The sequence below is a fragment of the Haliotis cracherodii genome, unplaced genomic scaffold (assembly GCF_022045235.1).
Source record: "Haliotis cracherodii isolate W230 unplaced genomic scaffold, xgHalCrac1.p SCAF_3, whole genome shotgun sequence".
Classification (NCBI taxonomy): Eukaryota; Metazoa; Mollusca; class Gastropoda; order Lepetellida; family Haliotidae; genus Haliotis; species Haliotis cracherodii.
The window spans coordinates 73707283-73725064 of NW_027266286.1; the positions used below are offsets into that span (position 1 = coordinate 73707283).

The 17782-nt window shown below is 43.0% G+C and overlaps 1 protein-coding gene across 1 annotated transcript; it reads right to left on the bottom strand.

The window, feature by feature from the left end:
* Positions 1–1347: 1347 nt before the first annotated feature.
* Positions 1348–14302, bottom strand: LOC139474820 (uncharacterized). Its single transcript, XM_071257951.1, has 6 exons — positions 14168–14302; positions 8786–8892; positions 7501–7557; positions 4547–4656; positions 3733–3874; positions 1348–3094 (listed from the first exon to the last, which is right to left on the bottom strand). The coding sequence occupies exons 1-6, from the start codon at positions 14235–14237 to the stop codon at positions 2960–2962; spliced, it is 621 nt and encodes a 206-aa protein (XP_071114052.1). The 5' UTR covers positions 14238–14302; the 3' UTR covers positions 1348–2959.
* Between the last annotated feature and the right edge of the window lie 3480 nt (positions 14303–17782).

Sequence of the window (17782 nt, forward strand, 5' to 3'; positions counted from 1 at the left end):
TGGGTTGTGAAATGGAGAATCAAGATGCTTGGGATTCATTATACAAAATGGGAAAAATAATTGGACAATGACTGAAATATTTTGTAAATTACCTTAGTAAAGTTCCAGTCAGTTTACACAATGACTGAATGTACAAATTAACTGTAACATATACAAGACATAGTGAGTGAGTGAGTGCGTTGGGTTTTACGCCGCTTTTAACAGTATTACAGTTATATCACGGCGTGTCAGCTTGATGTAGGAGGAAAGCCCGAAGTGATGCAGATCGCAGACGTTTACCACTTTGATAAAGCCACGAGCACTGGTATGTGCTGACAAACCTAGAAACATAATCGGGGCGAACCGGGATTCGAACCCACAATCATAGGTTTCTGACGTGCCCAAGGGACGCAACTCTGCACAGCGAATCGCGGCGCCTAAGACGACTGGGCCACCCGTGCCCCCGATACAACACATACAAGGTGGCCACATGAAGGGCACTGCCACATTGACGCATCAGTCCACAGTCATAAGGAATATCGGCTGAAATCAGTGTCAGTTGTAGGAATCCGACTGTATCACGAGCATCTGTTCATGAATCTCTGTGAACTAGAGATGTCACATGGTGGTCGAGAAACGTTGAGCATATCCTGCCCCACCACTGGCACCCGTCACAAACACTTGAAAAGACGTCATTTACTCAAGATGATATTTGTATTGAAGCATCTGGTCGTTTGAAGAATGATGAATCACGAAAATACGTTTTTGAGATCTTTGTTTGACATAAATTTACACTAGTGTTCCATCCATACCCTTGGAACTTGTAATAGAATCCAGGTTTCAGTTCCAAATGTGGTCACAGAGGAGGTGAGGTGAGGTGAGGTGAAATGGGGTTTAACGTCGCGTCCAAGATTATTGCACTTATATAGCGACGTGCATGCACGTGTATGTGTGTGTGTGGCTGCTTGTACTAGTCCGGACTGATGCCGATTTATAGTGCTAGCTCACTGAGATACCATGCCGCAGTTTAACATGAATACCCCACTCAGACACAGTATACTGACTCCGAGCCGACCAGTCCTTGTTTTAGCCCCTTAATGCCGAGCGCCAGACAGGGTAACAACAAGTACAATCTTTTAACGTCTTTTTGTATGACGCGGCCCGGGATCGATCCCCGGACCTTCCGCTCTCCGGGCGGACGCTCTACCACAAGACCACGGAGGCGGTCTGGTCACAGAGGAAGTGACATCTCTAATGTTCTCTCTCTCACTAGGGCGGTCGGGTAGCCTAGTGGTTAAAGCGTTTGCTCGTCACGCCGAAGACCCGGGTTCCATTCCTCACATGGGTACAATGTGTGAAGCCCATTTCTGGTGTCCCCTGCCGTGATATTGCTTGAATATTGCTAAAAGCGGCGTAAAACCATACTCACTCACTCACTCTAACACAGATTATAACACATAGACTTTGGTGTATACAGACATCGGTGATTGGGTTTTGTTTATTGTCAAGAATATTACAACCTGAGAATAATAACATCATCCTCAGTTTGGGCGCCCTTTGTGACAAACTTGTGGTGTGGTTGACATATCCTGACCCTGAAATCCATTTGTCTAAGACAAAAGCAATCTCCTGATTTGTGGATGTTCTTGAGTATTCGATGTTCGGAAATATCATTTTGAATCCACCGCGTTTCCGAGTGGGTATAAATGTCAATAGTGTCGGCATCGAACACTCAATAACACCCGTAAATCTGAAAACACATCGTGTTAACGACATTGTAAAATACAAATGTTATCAGTATTTGGGATTGAGAAGTAATTACTTATTTGACAACGGTTTCAAGTAATTGGATCACATCAGCCACTCCCAGCCACTCCCATATATAAGCTGGAGCTTTCGAACGCAGACTCGATACATGTATCCGGAAATTTCATTTGATTTGTTTGTTTGTTGTTTAACGCCACACTCATAAATATTCCAGTTATATGACGGCATTCTGTAAATAATCGAGTCTGGACCAGACAATCCAATGATTGATATCATGAGCATCGATTCAAGTCAGCGAGCCTGACAGCCCGATCCCATTAGTCGCCTCCTACGACAAGCATGGGAGTCATTTGAAAGACATTTGAATTTAAGGTCCAAACCCCAACATTGAAAACACATTTGGTTTATCTCCATTCTACCACAGCACAATGTCAAAACAGACTCAAACTCTTCGGTCATAGCGGATAAGTGATGTGACATCAGTTGAGACTAATATTTTCAGTTGGATGAAAAGGCGAATTCAGCGTCTGCACAAAGATGTGCTTTATGTACCCAAACCAAATATTTTAGACTATTTTATACTTCAATAAGACACAAAACATAATTTTGGCATTATTCAAACTGACATCCTTGGGATAAAAGGAGCGATCTTAGTACTGTTTTGTTCTAAAGTGCACATCACTATTATGACGTCATAAAGTTCTTCAAATGGGAAGTCTAAGTATTGTGACGCGGTTAACATGACGTGACAGTACGTGACAGGGTAGCGCCAAAAAATTAAATCCACGTTGCTCTTACCGAATATTATAATACACTCTAATTATTTTGTTGTTATGTTTTTAACCTGAAATATGCCGCCACATTTTTCTGCAAATATTGTAGGAACTTCAACGCGTTATTAAGCAACGTCAAAGAAATAAGGTAATTGTCAAACGGGCGGATTTGCGAACTAGTAATATTCTCTTTCATGGTAAGATCATGGTCTAAAGTAGATTTGATACCTCTGACGGACCTATCAGAATACAGGAGACTAATGTGTCATGGTATATTTTTCAATGTTTGTTACAGCTATCTCCAGCAATTACTGCTAGACGTTCATTCTGGATAACTTCCATGGGTAATGTTAAACCCGTCATTCATTTCATAAATTGGTGAAGATCGTTTGGAGATATAGCTCAGTCCCTAGTAGGCTCATGTACCTAAAGCAGAAGAGCTAGTATTTTTCGGCGTGAAATCCTTCGTTTGTAGCTGGTGTTACCATGTAGGGTGCGACACCGGTGTACTGCGAATGACTGCCGCTTAAGACGGAGACTTGGGCCATGGGCACCATCACCATTCCCGGGGTGGTCTGAAATGTATTGATGTGTCACACTGAAGTAAATATAACATAGGGCTCCATTACATTACCCCGTGGTCTAGGGGATAGTGAATGAGTTGGGTTTAATTCCGCTTTTAACAATATTCCAGTTATATATCGGCGTGTCAGCTTAATGTGGGAACGCCAGAAGTGATGCAGGTCTCAGACGTTTACCACTTCGGTGAAACCCACGACAATGGGTATGGTGCTGAGAGACCTAGAAACATAATCGGGGCGAACCGGGATTCGCCTGGCGCTCGGCGTTAAGCAGTTAAAGCTGGGAATGATTGGCATTAGTTTGTGTCTATGAGGGATCAATGCAAAACTTCAGCATGATATCTTACATTAGTCCCGACCCGCAGGTGCATCTAAACGGCCTCCGCAGTCTAGTGGTAGAGTTTCCGCCCGGAGAACGGAAGGTCCGGGGTTCGATCCCCGGTCGCGTCATACCAAAATATGTTAAAAGATGGTACTTGTTGTTACCCTGCTCGGTGCTCGGCATTAAAGGGCTAAAACAAGGACTGGTTTCCTCGGAGTCCGTATACTGTGTCTGAGTGGGATGTTAAACTGCGGCATTGTATCTCAGTGGGTTAGCACTATAAACCCCATTTCACCTATATCAGACTGACCTGTGGTCGGCAGGCCAGCACGCCGCCGAGTATTGTGATGACCAGTGTGAGGACCCAGCCAAGGATCATGCTGACCATGATGCTGTAGAGAACAGCGAAGAATCTCCCGGCAATGTCAGTACAGACATCATCAAACGAGGAGCTGGACAGACAATACGTACACAATGCCAGAGTGAGTGAGTGACTGACTGAGTAAGTTGAGTTTCCGCTGGTTATGGAAATATTTCAGCATTTTTCTATATCACGACTTCGTGCACATTTTTGGTTGTTTGTTATTTAACGCCGCACTCAGTAATATTCCAGCCATAAGACGGCAGTCTGTAAATAATCCAGTCAGAACCAGATAATCCAGTGATTAATATCATGAGCATTGATCCAGACAATTGGGTTGGTTGGTTGGTTGGTTGGTTGGTTGGTTTGTTGTTTAACGCCGCACTCAGCAATATTCTAGCTATATGACGGCGGTCTGTAAATAATCGAATCTGGACCAGACAATCCAGTGATTAACATCATGAGCATCGATCCACGCAATTGGGATCGATGACATGCATCAACCAAGTCAGCGAGCCTGACCACCCGATCTTGTTAGTCGCCTCTTACGACAAGCATAGTTACTTTTTACGGCAAGAATGGGTTGTTGAAGATCTGTTCCACCCCGGATATCACGGGTCTCGGGTTTGGTCAGTCTTGTGGTGGTTATATGGATGGCGTTAAGTCAGTTACCAATACTACATTATACAGGGATTCCTAAGCATTCGCTGAATATGGTACGGGTTTATGTGCAGTGACCTGAGAGAGAACGAAATAGTCTTACTCGCAGGAAGCGTTGGCATAACTGATACCAGTTAATGCTAGTCCGGCGATGACGACGAAGATCCCCATGGCCAGTAGAGTAAGGATGCAGAACACCATCTGGGTGATGTACTGCAGAAGAAGAAGAGAGAATCAGTTTGTTGCACTCAGTCATCGTATGTACAAGCACTGCAATTGATACAGGGATGCATACATGGTGGTGTATAGAAATACCTTGACAACTGCACTTCACCACTGTGAACACATCTAGTGAGTGGGCATGTTTCACGTTCGCCACTCTGAACAGTATTGTCGTTACGTGTACATACGGGTGTGTCGGCTTGGTGTGGGTGGAAGGCCGCAGGTCTTATAGACTAAGTATATAGCGAAATGTAATGTTTTTAAGTTTGTGAGAAGTTTTGCTCATTCTCTTTGACACAAGGTTTAAGAAATCCATAGGTCCCTTTATTTTTCGCCGGCCTTTTCGGCGTCCATTTTGGATTTCAAAACGGCCTCGTCTTAATCTGCCAAAGATACAAATAACCAAATGATAACAACAGGGTCCAGGCTCTTTGATCAAATTTCAAATATGATTCTTATAAAATTCATAAATTTGCGGTAACCGAGTGATGTGTATACCTGTGGCTGCTAGTTCGGTCTCCTGATTATATATCGCCAGCCCACTGAGATACCATGGCGCAGTTTAAGATGAATACCCCACTCAGACACTGTATACTGACTCCGAGCCGAGCAGTCCTTGTTTTATCCCTTTAATGCCGAGCGCCAGGGTGCCATTGTACAAAGCGATCTTAGCGCTAAGTTGATCGTAATTCCCATATCTTAACATAGACTTATGACAGTCGTAGCGCTAAGGTCGTTTTGTACAACGGCACCCGGGCAGGGTAACAAGTACCATCTTGGCAGGGTAACAAGTATCATCTTGGCAGGGTAACAAGTACCATCTTGGCAGGGTAACAAGTACCATCTTTGCAGGGTAACAATTACCATTTTGGCAGGGTAACAAGTACCATCTTGGCAGGGTAACAAGTATCATCTTGGCAGGGTAACAAGTACCATCTTGGCAGGGTAACAAGTATCATCTTGGCAGGGTAACAACTACCATCTTGGCAGGGTAACAACTACCATCTTGGCAGGGTAACAACTACCATCTTGGCAGGGTAACAAGTATCATCTTGGCAGGGTAACAAGTACCATCTTGGCAGGGTAACAAGTACCATCTTGGCAGGGTAACAACTACCATCTTGGCAGGGTAACAACTACCATCTTGGCAGGGTAACAACTACCATCTTGGCAGGGTAACAAGTACCATCTCGGCAGGGTAACAAGTAGCATCTCGGCAGGGTAATTTTTTAACGTCTCTTAGTATGACGGACAGACGCTCTATCCACTAGGCCACGGAGACTATCAAATAATGTGAGTATACATATTACCACATATGTCTGCCCTTAGACGCGGTAGATGTGGGTGTAGAGAAATATTGGTGTTTGCATTTTGCGCGCGTGTCTGTGTGTGTGTTTGCGTGTGGGCATGTGCTTGTGCGTGTACGTGTGTGTGTCTCTCTGTCTGTGTGCGTGTGTGTGTCTCTCTCTCTGTCTGTGTGCGTGCGCGTGTGTCTCTGTCTGTGTGCGTGCGTGTGTCTCTCTCTGTCTGTGTGCGTGCGTGTGTGTCTTTCTCTGTCTGTGTGCGTGCGTGTGTGCCTCCCTGTGTTCGTGTGTCTCATTCGTCACCACTCGCCCTTTTCCGTAACCTGCAAGAAGACCCCCTATCGATAAATGTTATGTGCGAAAATACGACAAACCAATCAGAATACGCGTATGATTTCAAGTTCTTCGTCAAAGAATCCCTCAGAAATAATTTCTGTTTTTACATATGTCTGGCATCTAAAAATATACACAAGACACAGTTAAATGTGTTCAATCTTACTGTATAATTTCGTATCTCCTGATGTGCTTTAAATTGCATCTGAAATATAAGTAATATAGGGGAAATATATGTGAACCATTGCGCAACGAGTTGACAATTGTTTTAGATATGCCCGTTTGCGCTAAGACGGAACCTGGTTGCAAAAATGGCCACGAGAGGGGCACGAGTCACTATTCGGCTTGTCCCGGAATAACACGAGTTGGTCACGAATGCGTGTGTCTGTGCGTGTGCGTGTGCGTGTGCGTGTGCGTGTGGAGTGTGTGAATACCAGTGAATGCAATTATCCTAGGAATTGTTTTGTGTTATTCTTGTAAATAAAATAGCTGGGATTGAAAGGGTTTATTTATATCATCACCCACAACCCCACTATCAAGCCTCCATGTAAATATGGCCCAGTCGTCTAAGTTGCCTCCCTTGAACATGCCAGAAATCTATGATTGTGGGTTCGAATCCCGTTTCGACCCGATTATGTTTATAGGTTTGTCAGCACCATACCCGTGCTCGTGGGTTTAACCGAAGTGGTAAACGTCTGAGACCTGCATCACTTCGGGCTTTCTTCCCATATTAAGCTGACACGCCGTGATATAACTGTAATACTGTTAAAAGCGGCGTTAAACCCAACTCACTCACTCCATGTAAACAACATCGACACTACCCTTTCCACATACATAAGAAATTTCTGACAAAAACAGACTCGGTCGTATGCTCCCGAACACATCATGACCATGTGTTTATGAATCATTATCAGACAGTGATGACACGAAAACGTTCGCGTACATGCCCCACCGATGGCACCCGTCGCAAACACATGCAAGGGCAAGTCACCTGAAACAACATGGGAACATTTGGTACGAGTCAAAACAGGGAATTGCATCCGACATCATTTTGGTCACTTATGCGGCAAATTTGGAAATATCTTCCACGTGTCTACCATAAACCTTTTTGAAAGCTTTACTGTGGCCCTGAGCACATACACTTGGGACAGGTCAGATGCATGTTTCTAGGGATTCAGAAGGATATAATTATCCTTACGCCTCCTTTTGCCCGGCAGCAGGTTGCTAGGAGCCCAATAAGGCCTGGTACTATGTACTGAAAAAAAAATGATACGACAAATCAAACAATGCTGACACGATAATTGACTTCTATGCATTATATATATAATGTATTATATATAAACAAAATGTAAATTGGCATTGTATGCGTATCTATGTGAAACTAAGCTGATAAAATAATTGACATGTTTACTGTTACGATAATTGACACGCATACCGAAAACAAACTTGATCAAATAATTGACATGTATTCCGAAAACAAACTTGATCAAATAATTGATATGTATGCCGAAAACAAACTTGATCAAATAATGGACACGCATACCGAAAACAAACTTGACCAAATAATTGACATGCATGCCGAAAAAAACTTGATCAGATAATTGACATTCAAAACCATAATCAGTATGTACTGGGTGAGGTGAGGTGAAATGGGGTTTAACGTCGCGTCCAAGATTATTGCACTTATATAGCGACGTGCATGCACGTGTGTGTGTGTGTGTGTGGCTGCTTGTACTAGACCGGACTGATGCCGATTTATAGTGCTAGCTCACTGAGATACCATGCCGCAGTTTAACATGAATATCCCACTCAGACACAGTATACTGACTCCGAGCCGACCAGTCCTTGCTTTAGCCCCTTAATGCCGAGCGTCAGACAGGGTAACAACAAGTACCATCTTTTAACGTCTTTTGGTATGACGCGCTCGGGGATCGAACCCCGGGCCTTCCGCTCTCCGGGCGGACGCTCTACCACTAGACCACGGAGACGGTCTCATTATGTACTGAGGAGCAAAAGAAAATATGCCAAGTTGTCTTTTTGAAAATTAAAGATCTGTTAGTTCAATGAAGACTTGGGTTAGAAATGAATCTGCTATCATAAAAGCAAATTGATTGATTTTCACAGACAAGGTGACTAAGATACCCACCAGAAGCTGTTCATTATGCCAAAGCATGTTTTAAATTTTGAAACGTTTTAAATTGAATTATATTTTCAAAATTAAAACCACGTAGAGGTATTCTTGAGCGCTGACTAAGAGCTAATACTGTTCCTGTTTTGGATATATTATCGCTAAGTCAAAAATCAAACATGATAAAATCAGCTGAGAGGTGCAGTTTCGTTTGCTCCTTAGTGTACTTGTCATTGTCGTAAGACATAATTAAAGGATTGTCGTATAAAATAATAAAATCTTTTATAAAATTACAGGTACATGTAAATGACGTGGTCAGCTTGATGGTGGACACAACAGCAGTATCGTAACTTACACCGAAGCCTAAGCTCCACACTGGGAGATATGCAAAGCCTGTGAAATTGGACACTTCCTTGAAGAGACTGTCAAAGTAAACGCCCATCAAGGCGCTGAAAACAGTACCTGTGGAATAAAAATATAACTAGTAAAGTAAACGAACGAGGAATAAATTTGACACTGGCATTCACCATTGAAAGCCTAAAGCCAAGGTATTCCTATCGAGTCAAACATGAAACTAGACACCGCTAACTAATTTTGTGCATGGGTGTAAGGGTTTTGGCAGAAACGTAAACACTACAGGTTTGATTTCGATTTTTGTTGTGAAATTGCAAATATTCCATGGAGACGTTGTGATTAATTCGCGAATTATACGCCAATTTTTTGTTTTTAAGTACTATCACATCTCGACGTCAAAGCGCGGTGGGCCATCGTTATATTTTCTTAAATAATTTGCAAACACATACTCTCAAATACATGTAAAAAATGGAATCCCCCTTCCCGGGCCCTCCACACACACACACACACACACACACACACACACACACCGATCCACCGATCCACACCGATCCGACACACAATGGACCGATCCAGTCACCCATAAGATTTCATTGATGTCAATGTCTTCAAATAAGGAGAACATCTCGTAAATAGATAACTTTTGTCTAATCCTGCTGTGGTTAGTCAGTTAAATATGATTACAGTCACCAACATTTCAATAAGACAGGCGGCCAGGAAGACAGCTAAATATCTGGCGTTAGTCTGTACTGTGATATATGAACATCATTTGTCCTCTGTGCATCCAAATAAATTCCTACATCTTGACATGCCATTTTCACTATCTGTTTGGTTACGTGAGCCAACACAATTTTATACCTGATGTACGTACGTATGCAAATAAATCTTTGAAGATTGTCTTGCGATATCATGAACTGCGTTCAAATGACCAGATGACCCAGAATTACAATTTATCACATAGAATTTTTAAATTTATTCCATGCACAGCTCAGGACAGGATTATGAATCATAGGCAATTTGAAACCAGGACACCTGATCGGCTGATGCTTCAGATGCGAGGTCTTGCCCTGTAAATTATAAATAGTACTTATGACTAAATCGTGCATATCCCATGTCATATTGTCTATTAAGCGGTATAGAAAGGTCACATAAATAGCCGTTGTTTTCTTCTCTAGACAGTAATAAAAGCAACAAAACCCTTTCCATATTCATCAGAAATCTCTGTACGATTCCGACTGCAAACATACTAAGTTGAAATTTCAAGATAATGATCGTGAAATTGCAAGGTAATAAGTTGAAATTTTCAGATTTTAACTTGAATTTTAACCTTTGTATCTTCAAATTTCAACTTAATATCTTGAAATTTAAAAAAGAATAAAAAAGGAAATGGCCCTAAAAGGTTTCCGTAGTATAAAATTTGATTACTCAAAGTTGCTTGAGTGTCCCCAATACATACTATTGGCAGTTTATTGAGTACGTAGATTAATTAGTATTTGGTAGTCGCTTTCATTTATATATTTGCTGTTTTGAATTTTCAGCAATTTCTAAAGTCTTGAAGTAGCACTGTTAATGAAATCTTCTATAAAGACTGGCTGTTGTCATTGATTAATCTAAGAGGAGTCATACACTTTACAAATGTTTCGATTCTTACGACAATCAAGTATTTGCTGATGAAAGACGTTAATCAATATCATCACAAATACCCGGTACAGATTAACAGAAGCTTAATGGGTCGATATTTACCTGTATCCAAAACGCTACATATATTCGTGGTGATATTTACTTCAGGGCGCGGGACAAAAAGACAAATATGTGTTACATAACACTTGTATAATCCTGCTTGAACATATCCCATAAAAGGTCAAATGGTTGCATCTCTCGTTTCATCTGGCAGGAAAACCGGTTTAGTGTCATATCGTCAACTGTATTTCACAAACACGAAACAATTCGAAAAACGTAATTGGCTACATTGACTTATGCACTCTTTACTTCTTTGTTATATCGGACAGATTGCCTCCGTGGTCTAGTGGTAGAGCGTCCGTCCGGAGAGCAGAAGGTCCGGGATTTGATCCAAAAGACGTTAAAAGATGGTTCTTGTTGTTACCCTGTCTGGCTCTCGACATTAAGGGACTAAAACAAGGACTGGTCGGCTCGGAGTCAGTATATTGTGTCTGAGTGATCATGAGGTATTCATGTCAAACTGCGGCATGGTATCTCAGTGGGCTAGAACTATAAAATCGGCATCAGTCCGGACTAGTACAAGCAGCCACACACACAAACTCGCGTGCACGTCGCTATGTAAGTGCAATAATCTTGGACGCGACGTTAAACCCCATTTAACCTCACCTATTGTACCGGACTATTTCTATTGTTCATGAGGTTACGAGTTAATGACGCTTGACTTAAAGGTGAAGACTATCTAGTCTTTTTGTATGTTTGAATGGGAAACTATAAGAGTGTATATGCAACTTTTATCTGCATACTACACATTGATAGTAATCACTATAATTGTCATTGCCAGTTTGAACGAGCACGCATGCGGCGTCAGGTCTAAATATATCAGCAAGGTGATCGACAAATTATACAGTGGCTGACACTGACAATCATTTGTCACTATCAATGCATAACATGTTTTGCTCAATATTTGTACTAATAATATGAAGTCCTTTAAAAGTTTTAGTTATATGATTCAAATAAGAATGGCTATATTATGAAAAATGTAATCTATGAAATAGCGAAAACCATCCAACAGTTAATCATACACCATGTGTAAACATTATGGGATGTCACTTGTGATCCTTAATAATGATTGTGTCAACGCCCGCGCACCTTTAAACTAATTAGTTCCATAAAACATTGAAGAATATTGTCGGATAACCCGCTGTGGTGTTTACGTATCTTCGCAGAGATTTTACAAAGTTCCCCCAGAGTTCCTGCTGAGGCTCCCAGGGAAGTCAGCGAAATAAAGTAAAATACTTTTGGGTTGTAGTGCGAGCTTTGTGGGCGTGAATCTCCAGCATACATGTCACTAATATACGAGTAGTCTAGTGGTTAAAGCGTTCCCTCGTGACGCCGAAAACCAGGGTTCGATTCCCGACATGGGTACAATGTGTGAAGCCTATTTCGGGTGTCCCCCGCCGTGATATTGCTCCTATACGACTATACTGTGTACACAGTTTTCATTTCACTACATATTATTATCTCCTACTCAAATGATACTATTCAGGTAGGTGATAACAACGAATTGGCGAGTTCAATCGATAAACAAACAAAACCTAAATACATCTTGGGTCCAAAGACGCGCCTGGTAACCGGTTCTCGTAAATTAGGTTACAGCAAGTTAAGACATAAATGGGGTCACGGGTGGTCTAGCTTTCTAAAGCTTCGCATTATACTGTGTAACGTGCAAATGCCTCCCTTAGGAGTGACAAGCAGCTATGATCGAGGCTGCGAATTCAAGATTCGCCCTTCTTGCGTTTCTCAGTTTGTCAGCCACATGCCCGGCACCAAAGAGGTAAATCAAATTGGCGTTAAACACAACTCACTCGGGCACTCAGTCACCCCAAATACCCCATGCTTTTCCGCTATCCCAGGCCAACAGTACCCCATGCTTGTCTGGTACCCCAGGTCCACAGTACCCAATGCTTGTCTGCAATCCCAGGTCCACAGTACCCCATGCTTGTCTGTTACCCCAGATCCACACACCCCATGCTTTTCCGCTACCCCAGGTCCACAGTACCCCATGCTTTTCCGCTATCCCAGGCCCACAATACCCCATGCTTGTCTGGTACCCCAGATCCACAGTACCCCATGCTTTTCCGCTATCCCAGGTCCACAGTACCCCATGCTTGTCTGCAATCCCAGGCCCACAGTACCCCATGCTTGTCTGCAATCCCAGGTCCACAGTATCCCATTCTTTTCCGCTACCCCAGGTCCACAATACCCCTTGCTTGTCTGCTACACCAGGTCCACAGTACCCCATGCTTGTCTGCTACACCAGGTCCACAGTACCCCATGCTTGTCTGGTACCCCAGGTCCATAGTTCCCCATTTTTGTCCGCTACCCCAGGTCAACAGTACCCCATGCTTGTCTGGTACCCCAGGTCCACAGTACCCCTTGCTTGTCTGGTACCCCAGGTCCATAGTTCCCCATTTTTGTCCGCTACCCCAGGTCCACAGTACCCCATTCTTGTCCGCTACCCCAGGTCAACAGTACCCCATGCTATTCCGCTACCCCAGGTCCATAGTTCCCCATTTTTGTCTGGTACCCCAGTCCTCAGTACTTATCGATTGTCCTCAATACCCAATGATTGCCCAGTGCGAAGGTCACCAATTCCTTGAGATTGTCCAGTATCCCAGTCCCCAGTCCCCAGTACCCAAATGACGGCCGTGTACCACAGTCCCCAATACCCAATGATTGCGCATTACGCCAGTACCTAGTACACATTGATTGTCCAATACCAAAGCCCTCAGTACCCATTGATTGTCCAGTACCCCAGTCCCCCATACCCATTGATTGTCCAGTACCCCAGTACCCCATACCCATTGATTGTCAAGTTCCCCAGTCCCCCAATACCCATTGATTGTCAAGTACCCCAGCCCCCCCAGTACCCATTGATTGTCAAGTACCCCAGTCCCCCAGTACCCATTGATTATCCAGTACCCAAGTCCCCCAGTACCCATTGATTGTCCAGTACCCCAGTACCCAGTACCCACTGATTGTCCAGTACCACTGTCCCTAGTACCCATTGATTGTCCAGTACCCCAGTCCCCCAATACCCATTGATTGTCAAGTTACCCAGTCCCCCAGTACCCATTGATTGTCCCGTACCCCAGTCCCCCAGTACCCATTGATTGTCCAGTACCCCAGTTCCCCAGTACCCATTGATTTTCTAGTACCCCAGTTTTCAATACCCATTGATTGTCCAGTACCCCAGTCCCCCAGTACCCATTGATTGTCCAGTACCCCAGTACCCAGTACCCATTGACTGTCCAGTACCCCAGTACCCAGTACCCATTGATTGTCCAGTACCCCAGTACCCAAGTACCCATTGATTGTCCAGTACCCCAGTCCCCCAGTCCCCATTGATTGTCCAGTACCCAAGTTCCCAATACCCATTGATTATCCAGTACCTCAGTCCCCCATTGCCCACATTATTTTCCAGTACCCCAGTCCCCCAATACCCATTGGTTGTCCAGTACCCCAGTACCCCAATACCCATTGATTGTCCAGTACCCCAGTCCCCGGTACCCATTGGTTGTCCAGTACCCAAGTACCCCAGTACCCAGTACCCATTGATTGTCTAGTACCCCAGTCCCTTATGCTTGTCGTAAGGGCGGGCCGGTGAGTACCTGAAGTAAAATTTATGAAAAAGTAAACTCACCACATGCCAGCACCAATCCTGAAATAATCCCATTAGCAATAAAAACTCCTCTCTTCTCTTGATCAGCCATGTCTGTTGCGTTATGACGAGGAAATCGGTCGAGAGAAAATGACCAACTGAGCACCCTCCCTAAACGATCGCCCTAGCGCGTAACTATTTACATAGTGATTGTCAGCTGACTACAACCAGTGATGTTTGCATGTACTGCTCTCTATATATATCAATGATATAAAAGCTATATGTAGTTTCTTTGTGATGTCGGATTCTCTCGACGGTTATCAAGGTCAAGGTCAGATTTTTACGTTTATCTCAATTGTGACCATGTCGCATTTGTATTTTCGTTGCAATTTTCAATTAATGGCCCAAGTCCCCTCTCTCACTTATATTTTCTTTTAACAGATGAAGGGTGCCTAGCTCATTGCATGCTGAATACTTTATATTTATTAGATTTATATTTATTAGATTTATTACTGTTTACTCATTGAAAAAAAAATCAAATATATGGAGGTTATCACGCGAGTGTGTCTTGGGGTGGTAAATATTCTGTATTAGGAATAAACATTGTATTTGGCAAGCCTTGTTGAACTTAGTACATAGTGTCTATTCCTAATACATATATTTACCATCCCAAAACACACAAGCCTGATAACCTCTTAATCGTATAATGTCATTCTTAAATTCTCTCATCGAAAAACCTCATCTCTCACAAACGGTAACTAAACATTGCATGTTGTCCTGGGATGTGCGCATAGCATACTCTTATAAAAAGGTGGAAAACTTCGGAAATAACAAAATGAGTTTCTCGAAATAATTGTATGTTAATATTGAGCGAATGGGGAACACATTACAATCGGTAGTGAAGTGTGACAGTAGATGTCATGACGTCAACGATCTCCAAGGACGGTAGGGGTAAGATGGGAAATGTCAAGTTGACGCTTTTTGATCAGTAGTGCGTGATACCGCCACAATTTGTCAAACATTCATTCACTCGATGAGGTCTACTGCGAATGAGTCTCCCACTGCCGATTTAAGGGAGTCTGTCCCACTCCTCTTGAAGCGCCTGGCCAAGTTCAGCCAACGTGGTCGACGGCCCGTGACGTTGACGCACACGCCTTCCTATCATGTGCCAGACGTGTTTAATGTAGGAGAGAGTCGGGCTCGATACTGGTCATGGCTGTCTGTGGTAGTTGTGCTGCTGGGGGTCTGCACTGACGATTTGTGCACGGTGAGCATGGGCGTCCTGAAAGTCAAAAACGTCACAAAGTCGACCCACAGGATGTCAGCATGTTGCCCCGATAGTACTGTTCAGTGACCCCTCCCAGTACAATATGGAGTGGAGTTCGCTCAGTCACCCCACCCCACCCCACACCACAAGCGTTCCACCGCCGTTTTGATAATATAGATAAAAATTATCTCAAAAGTCCAGACTCCGGATGTTTAATTCTGACTCGATCGCTGATTGCGAAAGGCGACGCCATGTTTGTTTGTAAACACTGAAAGTAGTACCTACTTGACCTTTTATATTTGCATCTTTAACCGTATATGACCCCAATGGATACCGTTTACTCCGTTGGCTTTACCCTACCGACAAACCTACCCATCATATGATAAACGTGTGTACATTCCGACAGGAGCATGTCTTATTCAGTGTCTGGGAATGTCTGCTACAAACAGTTATGATATAAATAAAACGCAAAAGACTTTTCCTTTATTTAGCAAAAAACGAACCCTTACCATGAAGCAGAGTCGATTGTACAATTCCGACTATATCATGAGAATGTGTTTATGAATCACTATCAAATAGTAATGATACCAGGTGTTCGCGAAAAGGGGAGCATATCCTGATCCACCGGTGGCGCTCGTCACAAACACATGCAAAGGCAAGTCAATTGTTCACCTGAGCTGTTTGATTGTTATTGAAAGATATCATATCATCGATATACCAGAAGCATAAGTTAAACTTAAGGCCAAATTACCTTGTTTTGACTTTGCCAATCCGAACAGAAATTCCGATTCATATGCATAAAGACACAGATCCGCAAAAAGGGGGGCACAATTGGTGTCCATGTCTTACCCCAAAGTTTACGTGGATGTTATCAGTGAGGAAGTCCAGCATTTCACATATTGTTTTCTCAGTAAACTTCAGATGTCATTTGCTTTCATTTTTCACAAACTGTCCTGAACCTCTGAATATAGATACGTAACTGTATCTGTGTTCACCACGTTTTGTAACAAAAGCCCCATGGATCAAGGAATGAAATGTTTCCTTAAGTTTGTCATTTGGGATAGTACAAAATTGAAAAATCAAATGTTTTCACAGAATTGACCTAGGTTATTTTCTGCGATTGCAAAACGTCAAGCAAATCCTTTGAGTTTGTGAGGATCCACATGGCATTAATTCCACTTGTCTCAAATACTTTCTGTGAATATAAAGAATGTCCTTCCTTGATTGTGCTAAGGGTAGGGGTTAGTCTTTGAGACAGGGGTTTGGTGGTACATCTGTTGGACCCGACAATTTTCTCTCTCAGTCCGGATTTTTATCGAGCTTTGGAATCCAGTAAAAAAGACGAATGGACATGACATCAGGTTTTAGAGTCAAGTCGAACCGAAGATAGTGCAGATTCATGGTTTGGGCAGATTTCGTCCTCGGTGAACAAACTAGCGGCATGATTTGATGTGTCACTTGTACCAAGATGTTTGATTAAACAGTTAATGTAGTGATGCTTTCATGTAATGGTTATGTTATTTGAGGCCTTGCCAGTGGGGACAAATACAAACCTTTTATGTAGGACAGCCAGACTTTGACTGAAGGCTGGCTGAGACAGAATGGGTTTTCCCCATTCTGTTTCCTCTTTTTCAGTGTGTGTATTCTACCAAGGGGGACATCATGCAACATTCAACATGTACATCTTCGCTGTTGGTCCACGTTTGGCACACGCTTCGACGGAATCCATAAATTATTATTACAGCCTGTTAAACACGTTTTGGGCCATATCCGAATACCAGTAACTGAAGAAAGGTGTTATTGTCATCAACCAGTGATGATATGAGTGAGTGAGTGAGTGAGTATGGTTTTACGCCGCTTTTAGCAATGTACCAGCAATATCACGGCGGGGCACACCAGAAATGGGCTTCACACATTGTACCCATGTCGGTAATCGAACCCGGGTCTTCGGCGTGACGAGAGAACGCTTTAACCACTAGGCTATCCGACCGCCCCTAGTGATGATATGACCAAGAGGTTGGAAGAAGTACTTTGTGTCTGGACAGCCACAAGTTGAGCCATTGGCACCATGAGTTGCCCCGTCCACGGTTTGCAACGAGGAGGAAAATGATATTGTTGGTGGTTCCTAAAATCTGAATTACAGGACGATATTGCGCAATGCGCAAATACATGCAACTATAAAAGAGGACAGATTCAACGAAATACAAGCACGCAGATTTTATGTATATAAAATTTTAATGATATGTTTACAATCAAACATTGTATCAACAAAATAATTGTCAAAAACAAATAATGAAATGACTCGTGTGGAATGTAAGAGAAGCATGTTATTAATGCCAAATGATTCTTGACAATAGCGTGTTAAAAGTTGTTCAGTGCATAAATATTCA

Excerpts from the sequence above, each read along its gene's own strand:
- LOC139474820 (XM_071257951.1), bottom strand. The coding sequence starts at position 14,237 with ATGGCTGATCAAGAGAAGAGAGGAGTTTTTATTGCTAATGGGATTATT. Across the intron at positions 8,893-14,167 it reads AGGATTGGTGCTGGCATGTG|GTACTGTTTTCAGCGCCTTG; the intron begins GTGAGTTTACTT and ends TTTATTCCACAG. Across the intron at positions 4,657-7,500 it reads GCTGCCGGGCAAAAGGAGGC|TACATCACCCAGATGGTGTT; the intron begins GTAAGGATAATT and ends CTTCTTCTGCAG.